This window comes from Acinonyx jubatus, chromosome A3 (assembly GCF_027475565.1).
Source record: "Acinonyx jubatus isolate Ajub_Pintada_27869175 chromosome A3, VMU_Ajub_asm_v1.0, whole genome shotgun sequence".
In the NCBI taxonomy this organism is placed as follows: Eukaryota; Metazoa; Chordata; class Mammalia; order Carnivora; family Felidae; genus Acinonyx; species Acinonyx jubatus.
Genome location: NC_069388.1, coordinates 121,996,853 through 122,022,216, shown reverse-complemented (window position 1 = coordinate 122,022,216; position 25,364 = coordinate 121,996,853). Strand labels below are relative to the sequence as shown.

At 38.8% G+C, this 25,364-nt stretch overlaps 1 protein-coding gene across 3 annotated transcripts in view; it reads right to left on the bottom strand.

Moving 5' to 3' along the window:
* Nucleotides 1–25,364, bottom strand: part of LDAH (lipid droplet associated hydrolase) — a 110,668-nt gene that overhangs the window by 49,324 nt on the left and 35,980 nt on the right. For all 3 annotated transcript variants that reach the window (XM_015073990.3, XM_015074055.3, XM_053201185.1), the window contains one exon: nt 18,197–18,366. In XM_015073990.3, coding sequence (XP_014929476.1) covers nt 18,197–18,366 — 170 coding nt within the window. The remainder of the gene's footprint in view (nt 1–18,196; nt 18,367–25,364) is intronic.

Genomic DNA, 25,364 nt, shown 5'->3' with positions numbered 1-25,364 from the left:
CAATCCTCTTGGTCTTGTTCTACTCTTTATCAAGGTAGTATCACCATTGAACATATTAATTTGGGCATTTTTCATGTTTATTACCATTTCCCCTTAGCAGACTGTGAACTCTGAGAGCGCAGAGCTTCCTTTCTGTTTTGTTCACGAGTACCTTCACGTCTGGTACAGGGGCTCAGTGACAGTGCATGGCACCTCACTGACTGAATGAATGCAGGTCTGGCTGATGGGCAGCAAATCTTCCAAAATGACTGCCTCATCCAATACCTTCAAGCAATTCCTCCTCTGCAAGCCAGCTCAGGACTACAGGTTTATTCTGTATAGAAACTGAAGGAGAGAGCTTTTGGAGCTGGGTCAGGCACAGAGAAAGGCAGAGGAAAGGGCCCACAGGAAAGAGGAATCAAATGAACGCTTAAACACTGAGTGCGGACACTCTCGCATGCAAACATCAGCCTCTCATGCTGCTTTGCTCTGATGATGCTGCCCTTAGGCGGGAGATTTGGACACTTTTTTTGAGAAACTGAGTGGCTTCAGAGAAACACCATACAGACAGTGACACTGACAAATGCCACACAAAAAAATGTCAGGATACCTGTCCAATCACCCTGCAACGAGGCTGACTCACTGATAAGGCCCACTCCCACACAAAACCGCCAAGGATTTTCGGTGCTTCATTCTTAAACATGAAGAGATAACAAAGGAATGTCAGACATTTGAGCAAAGCTTCAATTATACTACACAGATCAACATAAACAAAATATGAAAAAAGGAATCCAGAATGAATCGCGATAGTACAAAAAGTGCAACAAAACTCCAAAAATTTGTTCTCCTCAGAAAGAGAAAGCGAGTGAGCTATAAAATAAAAGGGACACTACAAAAAGGGAAAAAAGAACAAGAAGTTATCTTAGAAATTATTTGCATGAAGGCTAAAATTAAAAGTTTAGTTATATAAATTATAAGAAAAAGTCGGGAAAATATCCCATATTTCTCAATGTATAGAATGAAAAAGCAGGGGTGGGGGGGAGAAGAAAGAGATTGATAATGGAAAATAAAATAAATCAAGAGAATCATTTCTGGATGTTTAATATGCAAATAATGAGACAACAAGGAAAAAAATATACAGGAGAGGGTTTTGGTACATAAGGATGCCAGTTTTCAAATTAGAAAGGATAAACAGTCCAAAGAATATCATCATAAAATGTAATAATGGGGATAAAGTAAAGATCCTAAAATTGCCCAGAGAAAAAACAAGTCACATAAAGAATCAAAAACTCAAAATGGTATATTTTTCAACAGCAGAGCTTGAAGAACTTAAAGCCAGGCAACAGCCGGTCACAGTGGAGCAGGGAGGGCAGACTAGCTTACTGCAGAGCAATCTTCCTGCCAAGAACAATTAGAAAAGCTGGAAAAAGTATTTTCTTAAAGTGCCTTTGAAAGCATCAAAGGCAGAAGAGACTGAAAGGGCCACAATTCTAGAGAAAAAGGAAACTCAAGAGAGGTGTGTTGAAACAGTTTTTCTTATTTACCAATTTGTGAGCAGTAGCTAAGAGGACAAGAGGCTGACATATAATATGGCTCAATGGTCTAAATTTGGGCATTTGGTGCCCATTAAAGAGAAGGCACCCTAGCCTTTCAGTGGGAACTACCAAAGGGCTACCCCCTAGAAGTAGTGACCAACTGGAAATAGACCAACTTTCACAAAGATATTGTTAGTTTAGCCTGATTCCAGATGGCATTAAAGTGATCATCCCTCACCATAATTGCTAGTCAAAAGCAAAAGGAAATTCTCCATGGAGGAATCTAGAAGCCTCATATTGTCATAACAGTTTTTCACATAGAACATCAGGTATTCAATTAAAAAAAAAAAAAAAGAACAGCTTACTAAGCAGTGATGGTTCATTTTCCATGTCAACTTGGCTGGGCCATGGGATGATCAGATATTTGGTCAAACACTATTCTGGGTGCATCTGTGAGGGTGTTTTGAATGAGATAAATATTTGAATCAGTAGACCACATCAAGCAGACTGCCCTCCCTGATGTCAGTTGGCCTCATCCAGTCAGCTGAAGGCCTGAATAAAACAGAAAGACTGAGTATGAGAGAATTCTTTCTGACGACTCTTTCTGAGCCCGGACATTGTTTTTCTTCTGCCTTTGGACTCTGAGACGTGAGCTCTTCCTGGGTCTCTAGCTTGCCTGCTCTGGGACTAGAACTGATACACCACCTGCCCCTCCTGGGTCTCCAGTTTACCGACTACAGCTCTTAGGACTTGTCAGCCTCCAGGATTGCGTTAGCTAATTCCTTAGAGTTAATCCCCTTCTATATGCACACATATCCCACTGGTCCTGTTTCTCCGGAGAACTCTGACTCCTACACAAATATACTGAGGGACAAGAAGACATGACCAAAAACAAAGAAGGGGACAGCAGGAAAGAAATGCAGCAACATGAGACTTGGATACTGAGATTATCAGACACAACAGAAGTTTAAGAATTTGTAACAACAAAAATTAAAAAATGGAAATTTTATGAGCAAAAACTAGAATAACTGAATTGAGAATGCAAAAGTTGGGTTTAAAAGTTTATATGTAGCAGAAGTGAAGATTGCTGAACTGAAAAGCAGTGTAGGAGAAAATATGTAGATTGGGGTGGGGAGAGAAAAAGAGTTCTTTTATGTAAATTATACCCCAACTTAAAAAAAAAGAAAAGCTTAAAAATCTAATAGTATCAAATGCATTACAATACCTATGATGCAAGGTGGAGTATATAAGAATTGTGAAAAAAAGGTTTCAAAGGAAGGACAATAAAAATGACCAAGGAGAATCAGGAGAGTTCTGACAAGAGTCTGCATCTGAGACGATTTTAGAAGACGGGCAGAAGGCATCTGTTGGGTGCTGGGAGGAAAAAGCAGAAAAGAAGTGGATAAGAAGAAGTGATAATAGCTAGGAGGGAGCACTAGGTATGCACTGGCAGGCACAGGGACTACGGCCACGGGAGACCATCTCTCTCAGAGGACCTTGAGGAACATTCCCCTGCAACTCAGATAACCAGAATCTGCCCCTAAGATTTCATGAAATCACTTCTGAGTCAGCATCAGTCAACATTTGTATGATGTTATGGAAGCTCTCAGAGCCTTTCTCGCCTGCAGTGGGGCTCACAAAGCTCCTCAGTATTTCCCTAAGGGTACTGAGCAATGGAAAAGGAAAAAAAGGTTGAATCTCTAACACTCAATTTGGTTTACTATAGAGGCTCTTAGGACTCTACTGGTGAGGAGATAAGTTAAAATTATTTGTTGAAATGGAGTTTCTGGACTATCTACAGACTTCATTTATGCGTGCTCCCTCTGGTCTCTGTAAAATTGATACCGGGAATGTTGTATTGTCTGCTTTCCTAGGGACAGGCTGCCAGAAATGATGCTGGCTTCAATCTTTATCCCTTCATCAGTATATCTTTCTGACACCTGATAATCTGGCTTCTTCCCAACCCAATGCAGTTAGTCTGAACTGGCTTGGAATGCAAGATCTCAAGGCGACCACATTTTCTTCTTGTGAAGCATCTCCCCTTCAGTGCCTGCTGGGCTTTTTCCACTTGAGGGAATTTGTTGTGGCCTACGTTACATATTGCTCACAGATTTTCCGTCAGAGCAAGAAGGGAGGGGGAAGGAGCCTCATGCACTGGACAACCATACTAGAGAGCCTTTACCTTCCCTAAAGACCACATTCGCAGTTCTCATCTCCATAGGTTGATAGACCTAAAAAAGAATCTTCTGGCTAAAATGAACACTAGCCACAGAAGAACTTCACAGAATCTTGTTCATCTGTTTTTACACTTTTGCAGATTCTCTCTTCTCTGACTGCTGTGCTCCATCCACTAAAGCTCTACGAGTCTGTATGTCTGTGAACACCCAGTTCACTGGCATAACAAAGTCTAAATGTAGCAAGGTATGAGCATATTTTTCATACCTGTATCCTTCTAACTGTGAGGGTATTCATAAAGATAACCCTCTGCCTTAGCACTGGCACTCACTCATATCCCAGAGCCTCTTAGAGTCCTGGCCACTATGAACCTTATAGTCCGATGAGATTTGAATAGGGCTGTATTGTTCTGAAAAGGAACCTTCTTTACTCTAGCAGTATGATGAATGATGAGTTAATCCCAACTGTGATTTTTTAAAAAAAATCACATTCAAATAACAATCATGAAGAGACCATCAAAACACATACCTATCAACAATCGAAATTATTCTGGGAGTGGTGGGGGGACACAGGTTAATAAAAAATCACCAGCAAGGACAAAAGCCTAGCTTGACTGAGTAGAGGATGAAGAGTAGGTAGGACAGGTAAGACCTGAGCATTGCTGATACTGCGAAAGATGCTGCTACCAACTTGGTGACAGTACTGGTCTTAGGGGTGGGTTTTCCTGCAGAGAGACCAGGAAGTTGACCTCACCTTTTTACTTTTCACCCTTTTATCTGTTATCGATTGCTGTCTAACAAATTACCAAAACTTTTCTCTCCTGAACCAACTTTCTGTTATGAACTCTTACAAAGTGCTTTCTTAAAAAACAAAGAAAATACATAATCATTAAATGCTTATAGCAGTGAAGAAACAAATGCCATTAAAGGAAATTTTAAAAAGTTTTTTTAATGTTTATTTTTGAGAGAGAGAAAGAGACAGCATGAGCAGGGGAGGGGCAGAGAAAGAGAGAGACACAGAATCCAAAGCAGGCTCCAGGCTCTGAGCCGTTAACACAGAGCCCAAAGTGGGGCTCGAACCCACGAACCGTGAGATCATGACCTGAGTTGAAGTCGGACGCTCAACTGACTGAGCCACTCAGGCGCCCCGAAGGGAAAATTTTAAAACACAAAGTAAATAGAAAAAAAATCACCCCCAAACTCACCACTCAAACACAATCACTATATTCACCTTGGTAATTTTATTTTCAAGCTTTTAAATGTATGTTTTCATTTAATATTTTAATACTCTCCTTAACATTCTATAACTCTTGTGTACTACAGTACCCTTTGGGAATATATTTTGATAGTTGCACATTCTATAGTCCACTTAACCTTTCCTTTAGGGTGGAACATTAGGGTGTTTCCAGTTTTTTGCTACAACAAATCACCAGTTTTTGTACATGAGTGTTTTCTCTATCTTTGAGATTTTTTTCTTAATATAGATTCCAAAGAAAAGAATTAGTAGGTTCAAAGGGTATGGGCATTTTTTATAGGAATTATTTTTTTCTGATAACACACAGTCATTGTAAAATAGCAGAAACAATGTAGAGTCTCTACCTCCAACATACCCTTAACTCTAAACCCAGAGATCACTAATACAAGCCACCTGGCGTTTACCAGTTCAGACTTTCTAAAAGTGTATACAGAAGTATATACACATACAACATTAAACTTTTCTTAAATATTGCTACTATTGTAGCAGCTCATTTTGATAACTGTTGAGGTCCATTTAGCAAGCATTATGAAGTGCTTCTATATACTCAATAAGCAGACATTATTAAGTACTACCATATACTAATTTATTAAGCACTGTGTCATGTATTGTGCTAGGTACATATTTTTTGATAGATTTTATTAGCTCTTCTTTAGTGAATTACCTGTTCATGTCCTCTGTGCCTTATTGGAAAAGCTACTGTCTACTGTTCTTTTTATTGATTTCTACAAATTCTCTATAATAAGAAGCTAACCTTTTAGCTTAGTGGCTAGGAGCATGGACTTTGGAGTCAAACACACATGGGTTCAAATCCTACCACAGGCACTTACCAGCTGTCTAACCCTGAGCAAGTTACTTCTGTCTGAGGTCTCAGTTTCCTCATGTAGAAACTGGGAACAGGAGCCCCTCAAAGAGTTGCTGGGTGGATTAAGCAAGACCCACAAATGATAGCAACAGTAATATACTAACTTCCACAGCAAAAAATAGATCATACTTTAATCTTTAATAATTCTAAATATCTACAAGAGAACTAAATATCTTCTACAAAATTTTATACCCTAATATGCAACAATGCATAACAGTTCAAATTTTCATTGTTTTCTTATTAGATAAAACAATATTGAGAGGAGGTGCTGTATTATTCTCTGTCTAAGCATGAAAACTCAAGTTAGATAGGTTTAAAATGACCTACATAAAATCATGATCTACCCATACTTTTCTGTAAACAATTTCACGTTCAGTTTAAAAAGCTACGTGTTGAGCTACAAAAGCAATTTATGGTACATTTAGTATGTTAAGTCTCTCTGTCTACTACATCAACCTTCAAAGTTACATTTACTTTTTTGCCTTCCTGAAATTTAAGATCTTACAAACCAACTGTAAAAAAAACATTTTGGGGACAAAGAAAATCTGAATATTGACTATATTAGATGATATCAAAGAATTATCATTTTGTTAGCTGTGATAATGACATGGTGATTATATAACAAAAAGCCCCTTTTTCAAGATGCCCAATGAAGTCTTTATGGGTAAAATACCATGAGGGCTACAATTCAACTGAAAGTATTTAAGAAAAAAAAAAAAAGGCAAAGGTACCAGTAGCTATATTAATCTGGATAATGGGTTCTGTAAATTCATTATACAATTACAATTATTTTTATTTTTCTGTTTGAAGTTTTTCATGATAGAAATTTTAGATGATCAATTTAAAAAGGAGTCTCTTTTTCCTTTCCATCTATATTAGCTTAGATAGCTGTATTCATGCTTTGCTGAGATGGACTGCAACTGAATATAACTTTAAACTGCTTTATATTTTTTTAATGTTTATTTATTTTGAGACAGAGAGAGAGAGAGAAAGAGGAAGCGGGGGAGGGGCAGAGAGAGAGAGAGAGAGAGAGAGAGAGAGAGAAGAGAGAGAATCCCAAGCACACTCCACGTTGTCAGCACAGAACCCAATGTGGGGCTCAATCCCATGAAGCACGGGATGATGATCTGAGCTGAAATCAAGAGTCGGATGGTCAACCAACTGAGCTGCCCAAGCGCCCCACCTTTACACTGCTTTAAACTATTTAAACACCTTTCCCAGGCTATGTCTAAATTTCCTATCTCCAAAACAAGGTGGTTAGCTAAAGGCCCACATACAACAGTTGACTGATGACTTCAGACATCAACTTCTGATGACCAGAAGAACGTTCTCAGAATTTGTTATAATGCCACAAATACAGCTACTTCAGTGCCTAGAGACACAATACATAGGCATTGGGGTTTGCTGGAATGCAGAGGCCACTGCAAAACATAAGATTGAGAACTCGCACCCTGAAGTGTGGGGCTGAAGTCAGCTTCTGCTGACAGACTTCTGCTACCTTCCCACTTAAATCCAAGAAATGACAGTGAAATATACGTTCCCACCCCAGGTTTGACCCTGATAACTCAAGGAAATGAGAAAATACTTCTTGGGAGTGTTGTTTCCCTGAACAATCTGGATATCCGCACCTCTACTCAAGAGGGTCACTGTGCTTGTGGATCGGATCATAGGCAGAAAGAGCTAGGATACATGAAATACAGAAAAAAAGAACTTTCCTGTAGAGAACCTGATTAGCGTTCCTCCTGCTTCCAAGGGAGGATGTGAGAAGACAGAACTGACATGTTCCCGAAAGACCAGGGGCAGATTTAATTGTCCACGGAATCTCCATACGTTCTGTGTTCCCAGCTTCTGGAAAGTTTGGTGGGAGCGTGCACCAGCATCACCTGCAGCACGGATAGCTAGGTCTCAGCCCTAAAGTCTCAGATTCAGTACGTCTGAGTGGGACGCAATAATCTACATTGCTAACAAGACCCCAAGTAATGCTGATGCTGCTTTGAGAAATGCCGGCTTAGCTATCTGAATGAGTGCCTCATATCATCTATTATATTCTACTCACAACTATGCCTGGGCCAGGAAGCGGTGGTGATAACATGAGTATAGGCAGCATATAAGGCTGTCTGGCTAGTAGCCACTTCACTTCACTCGCCTTACTTGTTCCTTTAAACACTTGTCATTAACTCCCAATATACTGGGTCTGTGAGAGGATGGGGAGAATTTTCCATATTTGATAGTACCATGGATACACAAATACTAAAATGGTTCAATATTTAAATCAGAAAAGTGCTCAGAAATACTCAGATGAAATGCATTAGATAAAGTACTAAGTATTAACATGCATGAAGAATGTTTTATTATAAACCCCTGTTTTCACTTTCTTGCAGCTTTCCAAAAAAATTAGCCCTTTGTGGTGAAATTTTCCATGCTTGGTTTCAGCCCAAAGGTGATTTTTTTTTTTTTGCACAGTTTGAGAAAAATATATTAAATAGTTTTTGAGTTATGAAAAGATGAAAAAAGCCCACACAATTTTTCCACTTTGAAAGCAATTTTAGGATTTTTTAAAAAATATGCAGATGACTAAAAAATGGCTGAAGTCAAAAAGTTGAAACTTTCCATGTGTTCAGCTTTCAGCAAGGTAGTCTCCTGGGTAATTCAGAAAAGATAATGTGTATGCACACACATAGATAAGTAAATACATTTAAATAAATGCGTAAGTGATTGGTAAAATAGCATTTCATCATATTCTATATAAACCTTCCTCAGAACAGGGGATTTATTATTTTCTGAAATGGAGTCTTTCACCAAGCAGAGTAGCTAGCTGTTGACTGCCTGACCTCTGTGGTTTTCACGTACCAGGGGTCACTCATGGTTCACAAGGACACAAGTGTGGCATTCCTGTGCACTGTGTCTACAGAACCACCCACTTCCTTCCATACTCCATCTCCCCTCTGCCCCCAGCTCCGTCCTAGGATTCTGATTCATTGTCTTCTGAGTTCACTTTCTGCCCTTGGCCCATGCCTGAACACCAAGTCCCTTTATCTTCCTTGCTCTAGAAAACACACAGGTTCTCATTCCTCCTAATTCTCTCTGAACTCCCCATGAAAGCATCAACCTGCTTCCCATTAAAGTCTTCATTGTGTATTTAAAGAGCTCAAGTATTAAAGAAACAGCAGTAGAAATCTTACATTTAGGTCCAAGAGGTTTTGGTGGTTTGTCAAAGTAACTTACTCTACCCCTTATCATCATGACCCCCCCAGCTACCTCACCTGGAAAACAGATAATGGAAAAGTTAGAAAACAGAAGGCAGAGTCCTGGTTCTGCCGCTTCATGGCTAACTGACATAAAAGTCAGACACGTAACTCTCTGGAACTATGGTCTCTCCATCACAAAATGGAAAAAATTAGGTTGTTTCTTGTCCTTATTACATGTAAACTTGTTTTGCAAATTTCACATGAATGTTGGGTATAATTGTTAGTGATGACAATAGATCAATTTTAAAAACTGTTTCAGGTTTCTAGACTCAAATGAAGAACCAAGTTAAATCACAAAAACACTTTTGAAAGGGTTTAGTCCAAGATTAATAAAAATTCAATTTTCCTAGTTTCCAAGTGTGCAAGTTTAAGAGACAAATAGATGATGATGATCCTCCAACAAATGTTCCCATTTCTCTTTCATTCTCAACATTGCTCTCTGCATGGGCTATTCCTCTCAGCATGTGAAATGCTCTCCCACTTACAGGGAAAAAAATGTTCTCTTGACCAGTGTACTCTTTAAGTTATCATCTTGTCTCCTCCTCTTCACTGGTCAATTCCTGGAACATGATCCATTTATCACCTAACTGCTTGCAATCTCCTTCTCCCACTATTTCACTACAAACGTTCTCTTACGGGTCATTAATGGCCTTCTGGTTACCAATACTAGAAGCTTGAAGTTCTCTTTGAACTCAACTCTGCTACCCTATTTCAGTTATCTATTTTCACATAATGTACCATCCCCCAACTTGTGGTTTAAAACCACAATGATTACTCTTTCTTATTCTGTGGGGTCAGGAATTCAAACAGGGCTCAGCCGGACTTCTGTTCCATGTGGCATTGGCTGGTCACTCCCTGGGCTGCATTCAGTAGCAAATGAGATAGGCTGAAAGGTCCAAGGTTTCACTCACACCTGGTTCCTCCCTATGTGGTCAGCATGGGCTTTTTCACAGCATGATGGTCTCAGGCAGTTGGACTTTTGTATATGGCAGCTGGCTTCCAAGAGGGAAGAAATGGAAGCTCCTAGTCCCCTTAAGCTGAGAATTATTAGAATAGCACTTCCACTGTATCCCATTGGTGAAAGTCACATGCCCAGCCCAAATGCAAAAGAGAAGGGAAAGGGACTTCATCTCTTGAGAGAGGAATGGCAAAGAATCTTTGGCCATCTTTAATCCACCATGTATCCACATCTTCCTTGACATTCTCCTTTCTCTTCTCTTACTGAGTGGTACACTCCAGCTTAGGGTAATGGCTTTCAATTTTTTTTTAACCTTAACTCACAGTAAGATATACATTTTACATTGTAATGTAGGATATCAACATACTCCATAAAAAGTGAAACAGAAGCTTCGCAATACAATACACTAATACTTTCTCTTCTACTTTATTAGATATATTTTTACAAATGCTATTTTATTGTTCACAAACAAGTTTCTCTGCTCTGAGGAGGATGACACTTTGCAGCCTCCTTACACTCTGCAGTCTGTTGATGGCAGACTTGGTCGTATAACTTGCTGTGTCTAATGCTGTGTGAAGAGCGACAAATGTCACTTCCAGGCAGAGGTTTTATTTTTATTTATTTATTTATTTTTTTTAAACGTTTATTTATTTTTGGGACAGAGAGAGACAGAGCATGAACGGGGGAGGGGCAGAGAGAGAGGGAGACACAGAATCGGAAACAGGCTCCAGGCTCTGAGCCATCAGCCCAAAGCCTGACGCGGGGCTCGAACTCCCGGACCGCGAGATCGTGACGTGGCTGAAGTCGGACGCTTAACCGACTGCGCCACCCAGGCGCCCCAGGCAGAGGTTTTAAAATGCAGTGGCTGGTTCATTATTTCCTTTTTATCTTCTGCCATGAGACTGGAATATTCCAGATGGAAGCTACTCCATCAATCTGGATTCTAGATTAAGAGTGCAAGGTGAGAACTACATGGGGCGACTGATCCCCAAAAGACTTGTATCATGAACAGTAAATAAACGTTTGTTGTTAAAAGCTACTGACCCTGTGTTACTATAGCACGGTCTACCCTATCTTGACTGAAGCCACTGCAGTGGCTTCAGAATCCACGAATGGACTGCAGTTGTTATTTTGGAAAATTATTACATCTTTTTCCTCTTCCTCTTCTTTTTTTTTAAAAAAAATTTTAAAGAATGTTTATTCATTTTTGACAGAGAGAGAGAGAGAGAGAGAGAGAGAGAGCATGAATGGGGGAGGGGCAGAGAGAGAGAGGGAGACACAGAATCTGAAGCAGGCTCCAGGCTCTGAGCTGTCAGCACAGAGCCCGATGCAGGGATTGAACCCACGAACTGGGAGATCATGACCTGAGCCGGAGTGGGACGCTCAACTGACTAAGCCCCCCCGGGCGCCCCTCTTCCTCTTCTTCATCCTCCTCTCTATCAAAGAAAGTCATTCTCCTCATATATATCTATGACCTGTTTCTTTCCTCTCTTAACAATTTCCCTTGGCAAATTCCATATACTGTCTTCATTATTTCTCATCTGAACTAGTAGTAAACCTGCCCATCACTTGGTTGTTAGCTTCTTAGTCTACACTCTCTCCCCAGTTCACTCTCCTTTTTCTTGAGACATTAACATATCTGATGCAGGACTATTATCATCATACGTCCTTCAGTGGCTCCTTGCTGTCCAAGAAATAGAGTCCAAACCTCGAGCCCAAACTTTCTTGTCCCCACTTCTATCAGCCTCGGTTCTCACTTCCCACGGCTCCCTTCATGCACACTATGCTGCACCCTAATCAGATCGCTCACTGCTCTCTTCATGTGTCCAGGGATAAAAACCATTTTTTTTCATACTGTTCCCACCGCTTAGAATATATAACAACCCCCTACCACCCAAACATCAAACTCTCTACTCCTACACATTTCTAAGTACTAACTCAGTCTTCCCCTGCTCAAATACCAGTTCTTCACAAAGTCTTCTGATCTTCTCAGTGAGGGGCCTTCTCTTTCTTCAAAACATTCAGAGCCTTAAGGTACCTCCTCATTTTGCCTTCCGTTTCTTAACACTTAATCTAGGGACAGGTTTCTCACAACAGTCACTTTGACATGTGAATGATCTCCTATTCTTCCCCCTCCCTCCAGTTTATCTCCACTGTTGATGTTATATGGATGTTTCTCACAAGCATATCTAACTTTGACTGCAGACATGAAGGTTCATCAGAATAGTGGAAGTGCACCACAGTCTAAATAATCTCATTGCTTGCAGAATATTTTTTTTCCTTACTGCAGACAAGAGGCACTCTTAAATCAACACACATGTGATTTAACATGCTATTTTAACTCTTTCAGTAAAAATTTTCAAGCTTCTCAGCTGTACTTGCAGCGTGTTTTGAGTCTCTCAAATTTTGAGCACCTAAAACAGCACCAGGGATCCCAAAAGAAACAAAAGAAAGCTCTGAGCAGTAACAAAATCCATGTACTTAATTTCATCAATTTTACTCTTGTATATTCATTTAAGACCTGTCCATTCTTAACACAAAATTCTAACATGATTATCTTTTTTCTCTACTAGCAGCAAACTGCAGTAAGAAATTGCAATAGGGAAGAAACATGGAGCCTAACACTGAGGAAGGAGACAGAGAAACTGTAAAATAAACAGACAAGTTTTTATTTTTATTTTTTAAAAGCACTATGATATAAGAAAGTTTAGGACATAGGAAACTTCCTTTGATTGTGTTTTACTATAGTATAATAACACTTTTTCAAAATGATGTCCTTGAACCACTAATTCCTCCATAATCAATATGCATTGTTGAAGGATGCAGATGCAGATAAGGATGCAGATAAATAATAAATTTTAGACACAGTTTTATCCAACTGGATAAAAGAATCTGGTGTTTCAAAAAGTGAGTTCAAGTAATCTGGAAATTTCATTTAGAGAGAAGACATTTTTGCCAAGCAGACAGACAAAGGAAGCTCTATGTTATTGTGCATTTTCCCCAAGAAAAGGCCAAATGATATAAAAAATTAAGGTTTTGAAGGATCTGCTATCCCTGGAAGGGAATGAAATGTTTTCATAAAATGCTACATAAATACTTAGAGGAAAATAAAAGTTAAATTACTTGAGGTTCACCTCAAGACTCAGTGCTGAGTCTACTTAAGAATCAAGGGCTTTCAACTCCCAACCTTGAACTTTATGCAAACAATTTACTGGCAAAATCAGATGGCACATTTTTTTAACATACATAGGATCAATGTTGAAAGAAGATTCTAAATAGTGGGGATAAGACTACTATTTCTGCTCTGATTACTCCACCTCTAGCTCCGAATTGCTAAAACAGCATTCATTCATGGAATCTCCTGTTCCCTGAGCTGCAATGTAATGGACCACGTGCAGCTTGTTGCGTATAGTCCACGAGTATAGTGAGCTATCGGCAGGCTCTGCTATCATCCTAAGTTTGAAAGACCCATCAAATATCTTCTTAGACTCTATACCCACAGCTAACATAACAGGACCCCACCCCTGGATTCAGACAGAGCTGAGGCTGCATCCTGGCAAGGGACTGTGCTCTCAGTTCCCATCCATGAAAAGAAAGATGGGACAAGACTGTTCCCAAAGCCCATCTCAGTTCTAAGATCCTATGAGTCTAAAACTATGTTTATTATTAGAAGTTATGACAGCTACTATTTAACAGTCTTCCAAATATCTATTTTCTCCAGCTTCTATTTAAATTCTTTATTCTGGACATTACTGTCAAAACATAGGAAGAATTTCGATAATTCTATGTAACAAATTTGCTTAAAGAAACAAAAAAAATTTTAATTCTAGATTTTTAAAGAAGCCATTTTTTTTTAGTATATTTAAATATAGGTCAGATAATACATCTAAAGTGTACAATAAGTTACTTAAAATGATTTTAAGACCAAAGTTTCCTATAATTAGTTATAAAAATATTATAAAGAACTGAACCAAAATAAAACCAAATAAACCAGCTACTAAACTACACATATGTCTTCAAAATCTTATGGGAGTCAAATATTCCAGTAAAAATAACAGAAGAGATGGAAACACAAGTTTCTTATTATCACACTTCATATGTTATAAAACATAACAGCTAACTTATTTTTGGCAAAATGATTAGGGATTGCAACACTCTGGCTTACACAAACTTATTTGATTGTTCAATGCATCTTAAATGGAGCGTGTCATGCTAACTTCAGGCACGCAGGCACCGTGCCGTCTTAGAGTAGCCCAGAGACACTGAAATTTCAACACTTCAGCAGGGATCACACCACCGATATTAACTGGGCCAGGTGTTTAAAGAGGGATGGGGGGAACTTCAACAATGCAGTTAATTGAAACCAGATAAAGCTTTTGAATAATAATAAAAAAAATCATACAGATGTTCACCGTCTTCCCCGGGTGACCTTTATGGACAATTTATCGCACGCGTTATTTTCTAGAAAACACCCGCTTTAAGAAAACACAGTTTCACATGTCCCTCTGAAGACTCTATAATCACAGTATGAGTTATGTCTTCACAAACAGAGTACGTTAAGCTCATGTTTCATCTTCCTTCCCCCTTTTCACCACTATTCCAAGGGCAAGAACACCTGGAAGTAGAGCAACAATTAGAAAGCTCTAAAGCTAAAGGAGCTGTAAGAAGCTGCATTAACCTTAAGATGCATTTGTATTTTTTTCCCAATAGACCTGTGAATGCATGCCAAAATGGAGAGATGGGTTCAAAACAGGTGTGTTCAACAACTGCTTTCAAATATGCACAAGAGAAACCATACGTCACATGCAGAATCGATGAGAAGCAAACAAAAACCAAAAAGATCGGTGATTAAGTTAATAGACTGTGAAGGACTCAGAAATGAATATTTTCTTCTCTATGTTTACAGAATAGTGTATTTGTCAGGGCTCCCCAGAAGGAAAAAACCAATAGGAGATACACACACACACACACACACACACACACACACGCACGCACGCACAAAGATATAGATATATATAAAAGGAGACTTATTATAGGAACTGGTTCACATGATTATGGAGGCCAAAAAGTCCCACAATATGCCATCTGCAAACTGGGAACCAGGAAAGCCAGTGGTATGATTCGGTCCGAGTTTGAAGGCCTGAGAACCAGAGGAGCTGATGGTGTATGGCCCAGAGTTGAAGCCCAGTGAACTCAGAGCTCCAGTGTCAGAAGTCAGGAAAAGATGGATGTCTCAACTGAAGAAGAGAGATAAAGAATCCTCCTTTCTTGAGTTTTGTTCTATTTGGGACCTGGATGGATTGGAGTATGCCCACTCACAATGATGAGAGCAAATCTTCTTTTCTCAGTCAACTGATGAAAATGCTAATCTCTTCTGGAAACATCCTCAGACATACTGAGAAATGTTTTACCAGCTATCTGGCTTTCCCTTAGCCCAGTCAAGTTTACACATAAAATTAGCCACCACAAATGGGGGCTCCTAGGTGGCTCAGTCAGTTAAGCATCAGACTCTTGATACTGGCTTGGGTCATGATCTCATGGTTTGTGAGACTGAGCCCCATGCCCAGCACAGAGCCTGCTTGGGATTCTCTCTCCCTCTCTCTCTGCCCCCCACCCCCACACCTCTGCTTGTGCATGCACTCTCTCAAAATAAATAAATAAAAAAAAATTAACTATCACAAATGGTAATGCTATTATTATTTCAAATATGCCAAGGACTCTTTTCTTTAAAATATGTATTTTTTAAGTGTTTAAAACACCTGGGATAACTAAAAACCCAAAATTCTATTTCATATCAGTTTGCTATACTCTATTTGACAGGATAAACTCACCTCTATACTGGGAAATAAATGCAGTCTTTTAATTTATATAGATCTATGTATCTACATACTTGATTGTACACCACACAAGTGGAATCCTAACTGTAGTAGTGGTGTGGCAGGCATCCTCTGACATGGCTCCCAGTGATTCTTACTTTCTAATATTCATGCTCTAGTGTAATCTGTTCCTCGAGTCGGGGGGGGGGGGTGGGGCTAGACCCAGTGATTTACTTCTAACAAATGGAATACTGTAAAAGTAATGGGATATGATTTCTGTAATGAGGTTACAGTCTGTGACTTCCATTTTGCAATCAGACTCTTCCTCTGGCTCTTCTACCTTAGTTGCTCTAATGCTAATGAGGCAAGTTAGAAAGACTCTCCCATGTTAAGGAACTGAGGGTGAACTCCACCCAAGTGCCAGCAATGAACCAAGGTCATCATTCCAAAAGCCCTCAAGGAATGGAGTCCTGCCAACAACCCCATAAGTGAGCTTAGAAGCACCTCTGTCTCAATTCAAATCTTCAAATGAGACTGTAGCCCTGGAAGACACCTTGATTGCAGTCTCATAAGATCGTAAGATCAGCCAGATCCCAGACCCACAGAAACTGTGAGAGGATAAACGTGTATGGTTTTATGCTATGACGCTTTGGGGCAATTTGTTACTTGCTGTTGATAACTAATATAGTACTTAACTTAATTAGTGAGCCAATGGTTCCACTGTCATTTCCATCATCATAATAATAGCTAATACCTATTATGGAACTTCTAAGGTCTAGACAGCATTCTTACTTCTTTATATAATTCCTCACAAAAATCCTTTGGGGAACATATTATTATCCCTATTTCACAGATGAGGAAACAGAGGTACAGAGATACTCCATAACTTGTCCCAGGTCACACAGACAAAATACGACACTGACTGTTTGAACGTAGGTGTCTTAGCTCTGGAACCAGGGCTTATGGCAACTGTGTAAACAGAAGCACTGAGTGGCAGGGCTGGGCACTGTGAAGATGGTAACCTCATCACACAGTACTGGAGGAGATTTAGAAGGCACAAAAGAGATTAGAAGCCAAGCCAAATGCTAAAAACAGAAATGAAATCTCTCCTTTCTGATTAAGATGGCTTATCCATGGGAAAAAAAATAGAAACAATAAAAAGGCGAATGGAATGCAATCTTGAATTTATCAAAATCACATTCAGAAATGAAAAATACATTTTCTTATACTCAATAAAAGAAAGTTAACAATTTCCATTTGGTATTAAAATACACACCCACGGAGGCTATGGTTGTACATTTCCTAAGGGCGATTATAAGAAGTAAGTGTGCCAAGCTGGTAGAAAAAGAAAATTCCTAGTGAGCTCCGAAACTCCACTAGATGTATTTTATCACATGGAATGAGATTCCAGGAAGGAATCACTTTCAATCTTGCATTTGGATTACAAGGTTAAATAGTACTCCCTCACACCCCGTACTTATGTAAGATCATAGTTATCAGACCTATGGGTTAGTGTGTCTCCTTCACGAGACTTTGGACTCTCTTACCTCAAAGGCTGTCTTACTGGGATGTCCTCAAAACACAGCTCAGGGCCTGACACATGGCCAGTGTTTAATATATGTTTATCAAATAAAGAAATACTTTATGTTGTGAATTGCATCCATTCAAAAGGTCATTTCAATGGTACATGTTAGTGAAAGTACAAGTTTCTGTTTTAAGTCTCTTCTAGCTCACTAGCTTTCTTGGGCACTTTAAACAGGTCTCTGTGTCTCCAGTGTCTCACTTAATATCTGACACCAAGTGGCACCCAATAATTTGCGAATGAATAAGTGAATGTCTCAAAAAGGCTGCCAAGCTGTGGAACAGATAAGGGCCCAGACTTATGACCTAATAAAGATTTAGTGTTCCATAAAGGACAGCTGTTGTTTGCCTACTGATGATAATGATGATAATGATGATAAATTTTCTTCCTTTGAAAGGAGGCACGAACATTTGCAAAATACTCTCCCAATAAAGATTCTTGCTGGGTCGTAGCTGGTAACTGCTCTTCACTATTCTTTTATAAAAGACAATGAGTTACATACAACTTAAGAATTCCAGATAACCCTAGATTCAATGGCATCCATCTGGAAAAATCCCTACCTCTTACCGTACTATTTTTTGAAACACATGGAAATTGCATGAACATACATACACTAGCACAGGCCCACAGTAATACAAATAAAAGTAAACACAGCCACCAAATAACCCCCCCTCTCTGTTTTACTGATCAGTTAAACAAGAGGCAAAAGGGGGAAGGAGAGCTGAGGAGGATTTGTGCAAGAGCATCATCAGGCATCTACCGTCACCGCCTGAGGCATACTTACTGGCAGTTCAGGAGCAAGCTTCAAAATCTCAAGGGAAATATAGCAGCCTATTGAATGGCCAATGACCACAAGTTTCATTTCCTTTGGCACATGAGTTCTCAAGAAAGCCAGCTTGTGTTCCACTTGACCTTGTAGTCCATAGATGTCTTTGATTTCTTGAGCATTTGAATCTAAAAGCAAAAGATATGAATATGTTTTCACTCAATTAGTGAAAGTAATAAATTCACTGGGAAAAATATCTAAAAAAACTAACAACAGTAGCAGTCACCATTTATTTAAAGCCTACAAATGTGCTAGCTACAGTGTTAAACACTTTATTTAAATTACATCAACCAGTCTTCACAACAGTCCTGGAAAGGAAGTGTTAGTGATTTCATTTTATAGATGAAAATCCCAAAGCTCACAGACATTAGGTGATAGACTGACAGTCACACACCTAATAAGTGAGAAAGGTGAGATTCAAACCCAGGTTTTGTCCTCAAAGCCCATGAACTTTCAACTATTCCATGAACTACAGTTCGCTTAGGCAACTAGTTTTCAAACTTGATCAGGTATCAGAATCCTCTGCAGGACACGTGAAAGTGGTGACTGCTGGGCCCACCACCAAACTTCCTGGTTCAGTAGGTCTGGGTTGGGGCCCAAGAATTTGCATTTCTAAGCTTCCCAGACATGTTGGTCCCGGGACCACACACTGAGAACCACTGGTTAGGCCAGTTTATATTATTAATAGACAACTATCCATGACAGTGCTTCATTATTTGAGGTAGTTTTTGTTTGAAGAACTTTGACTGAAGGGCTTAAGGAGAAATGTTGTAAGTTGTTCCTTTTAACCAGCAGCCTTAACTGAAATATCCTTTCTTCCTTTCCTTCCTTAAATGAACTGTCTTCTGGAATCTTCAAGAGCTAATTAAAACTTTATCTAGCTAATCTCCAAGAAAAATGAATGAGCCTTCCTTTGTGTTTAACCAGTACTCTCTATCCTTATTACAACCCTTTATCATACTTGTGTTATAGTCTGCTTATTTCCTCTCAGAGGCTGTGAGCTCCTTGGAGGCAAGGTCCATCTTTTCATCTGTATCCTCTGTGACTACTAGCACGCAGTAAATATTTGTGTGGCGTGAAAATATGTACTGACTAGACATTCTCTGAGGACGCTGTCAGCTCTGATATTCTATACATATAGAAAACGTCAATAGGTTTTCCTTATGAACCTGTAATGTTTCAAAGTATCATAAGGTGTAATAAATTCTTTATTAAAATTTGGTTTACTAGAATTTGACTCCTACAAGTTACTCATGCGAACTATAATGAGCCACAACGTGGCTCATTCGAAAGGTACCCGAAACTCATTGCAAAGGACTGCTCTTTAGTTTTATCTGTACGTGCTGTTTTCATTTTCTTCGGTGCTCAGCTCCCCCGTTAATCTGGCCAACTCTTCTTCATCCTTCAACCTCCCAACAAGTGTCATCTCCTCTGAAAAGCCATTTTATGATTCAGTAGGTGAGGAGAAAGTAGCCTTCCTTTCGGTTCCCACAACATCCCATCCACATTTATCTCACCACACTACTCCTGATTTATTCCTACTTTACAATTTATGTCTCTTATCTCTGTCTCCCAATGCCTGGCATACAGTTTCTGAAGACCTTTCTACCCAGTCAATGAGGCTTAGTTCCCTTTTTCCATGGTATTACTGATCTCTCGGGTAAGATGTGTTCTGCCCTAATCCTTCTTCCTACGTCAGCCTCGAATCCATTCTCCGTTTAACAAGGAAGTTCAGCATCAAACAGACTTGGGAAGAGACAGAATCTGGAAGTCTGACTTTGGTAGGGCCCCCGATAGCTCCCAACCCAAATGTTTATTTAATATTACACTTAAGTTTGAGTAGTTTATGCTTCCCTCTCAGTTTATCTTCTCTGATTAGTCTACCCAGAAGGGATCATATTGTTCTCAGATATTCTAAAAACAAGCATCTATAACACCTGCAAGCCAAATCCTTTATTTTTCAAAATACCCAATGTTTGAAAATGTCAAAAATCTTCCTTTCGTTGGGATAGTATGGTGTAGTAAACATCATGGGTGCTAGAGGCAAGATAAATCTGGGTCTAAATCCCAGCCGAGAACCTCACTAAGAGGGTGGCTAGGGCAAGTCCCTTAACCTGGCTTCAGTGTCCTCATATATAATGGAGGTAGTCTTGGCAGTGTAAACACAACGCTTCTGAAGCACAGAGCACAGCTGTCTGGCATAAACTGTGACAGAAATGATAGTTACGATTGCTGTCACTTCAGTTCCTGTCATTTATGTCCTCCCTCGAATATATACCAAGGACATTTATGTGGATAGTGTAAACAGAAAGGGAACGAGCTAAATGCAGTGAACATTTTAAAACTTCACTGGCAGCAGAAATAAGGTTCTAAAAGGTTATATTTTGGATAAACTTTAATGCATATTAAAATTCAAAAGATTACTCAAATGAATATTTCAGAAGTAAATCTGGCTTTACCTCTGGGAACTCCTCAGAAGATTCCCAAGGCAAACACGTTACTTATTAGTGTCTGCTGTAGTAATGAGATTAAAGGAGAAAGCACTTTCTAGAAATAATGTTGATAGCAAATTTAAATGTGCTACCTGGACACTATTTTACTAGCAAAAACTAGAAGTTAAAAAGCTATAAACTTCACTACATATTTTCATATTTTATTATAATATACTCAGAAAAAATGCTAGAAATCATTAACTTACTGTCTACAAAATACAGTAAAAAAAACTACATTCAATTGTACCCAAATCAGAAGAATAATAATATGGAAATTACTTAAGCTATTCTTTCTATAGAAAAATGTACTCCAAATTACAATCAACAAAGTATGTTTGGAACATAATCTTTATCCAGATACAGTCTTAAATATGATACTGACAATTTCATTTTAGAACCTGGCCCTATTTCTTAGGCCCATTTCTATGGAATTTACTTTATAGCTCATTTACTGATGCTGGAGTTTATTTCAAAAGGTATATATAATCTGTTTCTACAAAGTTCATAGAGGAATTAAGTAATATTAGCACTTCATATTTACTTTTCATCTAGTTATTCAAATTGATTGATCCAGTTATTAACATTCTGTCAATCTTAGATCAAAATATTATGGGAGCGCCTGGGTGGCTCGTCAGTTAAGTATCTGACTCTTGATTTAGGCTCAGGTCATGATCTCACGGTTTGTGGGTTCAAGTCCTGCATTGGGCTTTGTGCTGGCAGTGTGGAGTCTGCCTGAGATTCTCTGTCTCCCTCTCTTTCTCTCTCTGCCCCTCCTCCCTCTAAATAAATAAATAAATAAATAAATTAATTAATTAATTAATTAATTAAAAAATAAATAAAAAAATATGGATCCCTGACAGATTCCGGATACAGGAAATCTGATAACTATTATTTTGTTCCATTTCACATCAACTGAATTGACCACTCTGACAGAAAATGGTGACTAGTTGGCTCATGGTGACTTTGAAAATACAGATATAAATACAATATAATCCCTTTCCTTTCAAGGAGTTCAGAATCTAATAAGAGCAAACAGAAATAGATAAAAACACAATTGTAAAACACTGAAATAAGTATATATCAAGCATTTCCTCGAGAAAAGGACACATTTTTACTGCATCACAGCTGAAAGGTAATGCATACTGGTTTCATGAAAACTACTGTGTCCTTCTCCAAATAAACCAAGATAAACATCCAGGAAATATTCTTTACTAGTGCATACTACTATAAATGTATACTCTATACACTCAAATGCAATCTAACTAACAAAATTGGAGATTAGCCTACATGAGCCTTTTGCTGGGACTGAGTCTACAGACAGTAGCTCTCCACTCTCACACCAGAATTTCTCAACTAGTGGACTCTTCCATTCTGCCCCCATCATTACTCCAAAGCTATTTATTAATAATAACTTCAATTAAACAACTTACATAGGGATATTAAAAGGCTAAAAATGGCACTTCATATTTTAAAGAATGCTTTGAGGAAGACATATATGATTTACTCTTCAGGTAAAGCTTTAAAAACACAAAACAATATCACATGTTGTGCATCATTACATTCATGTCACTACAAATATAATTTACTCTAAATTATAACTGGAGATAGGATCTAAAAATGAAAATTTTCTGTATTGTTTTATTTATTAACAGAAAATATTGAGGCAATGATGGTAAATATGGCCATTATGGCAAAGTGCTAACTATCAAGAGAAAATCAACTAACAGAATTTGGACTGTTACACTACTGTTTGTACTTTTCTACATTTAAAATTTTTTTCTCAAAATAAAAGAAAAAATTTTAATAAAGAATGCTTTGGCATATTGTTCTTACCTATCTTACATCAGTTTTATAGGGGAAACCACCCTTCACTTCTTCATTACTCTCAATGGAATACAAAAGCCCCAAAGGACTTTACCTAGATTTATGCCAAATATCAGTGAAACAGTGGACATGAACTGTCTCTAATTCTTTATGCTTATTTAATTTACTGATCCAAAGGCCTTCCTTTTATGATGGTGCCCTGAATTTACTAAGTCAATGTGAAAGCACACCCTCATTAGTTTAGGCCCTGACTGTCCCTGGCCCCCTAAGTAGTTCTGTAAACTCCCTGTATCTAAACATTGGTGTGACTCTGTTAGCCTTTAAGATACGTAACGCAGTGATGTTAGGCACTCTATTTAAAACCGCTATCAAACAAAAACCTTTGTAAAACCCAAACATGCCTTGTAAAATAATTTTTAATTATTATTCTCCAAATAGATGGTGAAAACCAGGGTCATCAAATTATGCTTTCCAAAACCCTGACAAAACCCAATGATCTGCTAAAGATTTCAATGGGGGAAAATATGGGAAATGAGAGAGAAAGAGACAGAGAGATTGATTCAGCAAGGAGAACATAATGTTATTACAGTAAATAACAAAAGCTCAAAGGCATAAAAGTGTGAGGTGTAATTTTGGAAAGTGATGAGTTCTGTGTCTATGGTTATAGAGAGGTGGGACAAGACAAATGAAGTCGGAAAGGAAGGCTGCAACTAGATCAAGGAGGACACTGAACATCACCAAGGAGTCGGGGTTCCACTGCATGAGCAGTAAGAAGATACCTAAGGTCCACAAAGAAAGGGGCAGAGACCCAGTAACAGGACACTAACTGCCGTGTCACTCTCCTTAGTCCTGCTGTGCTTCTTACTTCTGTCTCCCCCAAGACTCTACAATTTGCTTGATTCTTAACTTCTTTTCTTGTTCTGCCCTTTGGTTTTCTGTCTCTTCCCACTTACTTAGAGACTTGTTTATTTCCAATGACTGTGAGCCCCGAGCACTGACTGACTGTCCTTGCCTTGGGCTCATCTAACCATTCCATTTTACCTTCATGTTCCTCTGACAATCAAGGTTCTGGCAAGAGAGAAAACCCCATTTTTCTCTCCTTCTGTTTGAATACTGGAATGGGAGTGGTTTATTGTTTCTTTGGATAAGCATGACCCAAATTCATCATTAGTTGAAAGATTGTATAACTTTTTTAGGTAATGTTTTATCAGCTGAAACTAAACCACTGTGATTTCTAGCTTTTATGTTATACTTTTTGGACAAATGACTTAAAATAGTTGATAATGAATCTGCCATCAAGTAAGCTGACTCTATAGTAAATCAAAGCCAGAAAGAGTTTATACTTCTAATTCCTCACATTTTCTTTTCATGCTTTTTTTTTTTTTGTCTTGAATCACCCCCTCCTGACATCGGTGAACATCTGTTCTCCCAATTATACTCAATTTATGATTGTGATAATGTGGTGCAACTAGAATATTATTTCCAACTGTTCATAATTTTAACATGTGCTAATATGAAGCAAAACATACTTTCAACATTTGATGGGTGGTTATAGCTTATGTCCTTTCTCTCAATGATTACATCTTTTTCACGCCATATTTTGCATGTCAAAAAACCTGTACTTTAGAGCAATAATCTTGGATGATAAATAATATATCTGTCCTGCCTATCCAAAGCAATCTACCATGGATTGCATTTGCAAACATAACTTTCACTATGTAAAACAGATGAAAGGCAGAACTGTTCTGGTTAAATGAGGGTGCAAGTGGGGCCCACAGCACCCTCCCCTGCCCTGCACAGAGGTTTTGGCTCCTCAGAACAGACAGAAAGGCACTAACCTGGGGCACCTGGGTGGCTCAGCTGGCTAACCATCCGACTTCAGGTAATGATCTCACTGTTTGTGAGTTTGAGCCCCACATTGAGCTCTCTGCTGTTAGTGCAAAGCCTGCTTCAGATCCTCTGTCTCTCTCCCTGCCCCTCCTCTGCTCGCATGCTCTCTCTCTCTCAAAAATAAACATTTAAACAAATTTTTAGAAAGGCACTAACCTAAAAGGCGGAGACTGGAATTTCATGTAATAACCAAGTAGGTTGCCAATAAACCCTCGATGATGATGAGTTGTCCATTCACCCTCTCTAGATAAACCACAGCTTCCTTTGGCCCTCTGGTGGCCCTCTGAGCTAATGCCTCTAGATGGCACTGTTCTCATTAGGGAGCAAAGGAACCAGGCTCTAATTACTAAGTTATTAACTCAATACTAGAGAAGCAGCCTAAGCAACAAGTATACTCAAAGTTATAAATAACAAGAACAATAAAACAAAAACTAAAGACATTTCTCAGAAGTCCAGACATACAACAGTTAATTTCTACTGGTTTTCCTCACTAGTGTTTACTGGTGAAGATCTACAGTAATGGTTATGAAAATGTGGTCTCAGGACTAATAGTATCAACATGACCCAGGAACTTGTTTAAAATGCAAATTCTCAGATCCCACCCCACATCTATGTGAATCAACAACTTGGGGTGACACCCACTCATCTGCTTTAACGAATCCTCCAGGTGATTCTGATGCTGGCCAAAATTTGAGAAGCCCTCATCTAGGGTTACTCTTTGAATCTATTTTCAACTTTCAAAGTTGCTCATCATGTTCAAATGCTTGGTTTTGTCTTCACTTAAGGACTTACTGTTGACAACTGAGTTGAATGTTGCTCTCATTAGGTAATTCAGTACACAGCTTCTATTGTAGATGGTCTTTCTCACCCAGGTTAAGAATGTAGGAATCAGATATGTTAGCTAATCACCATTACATTAC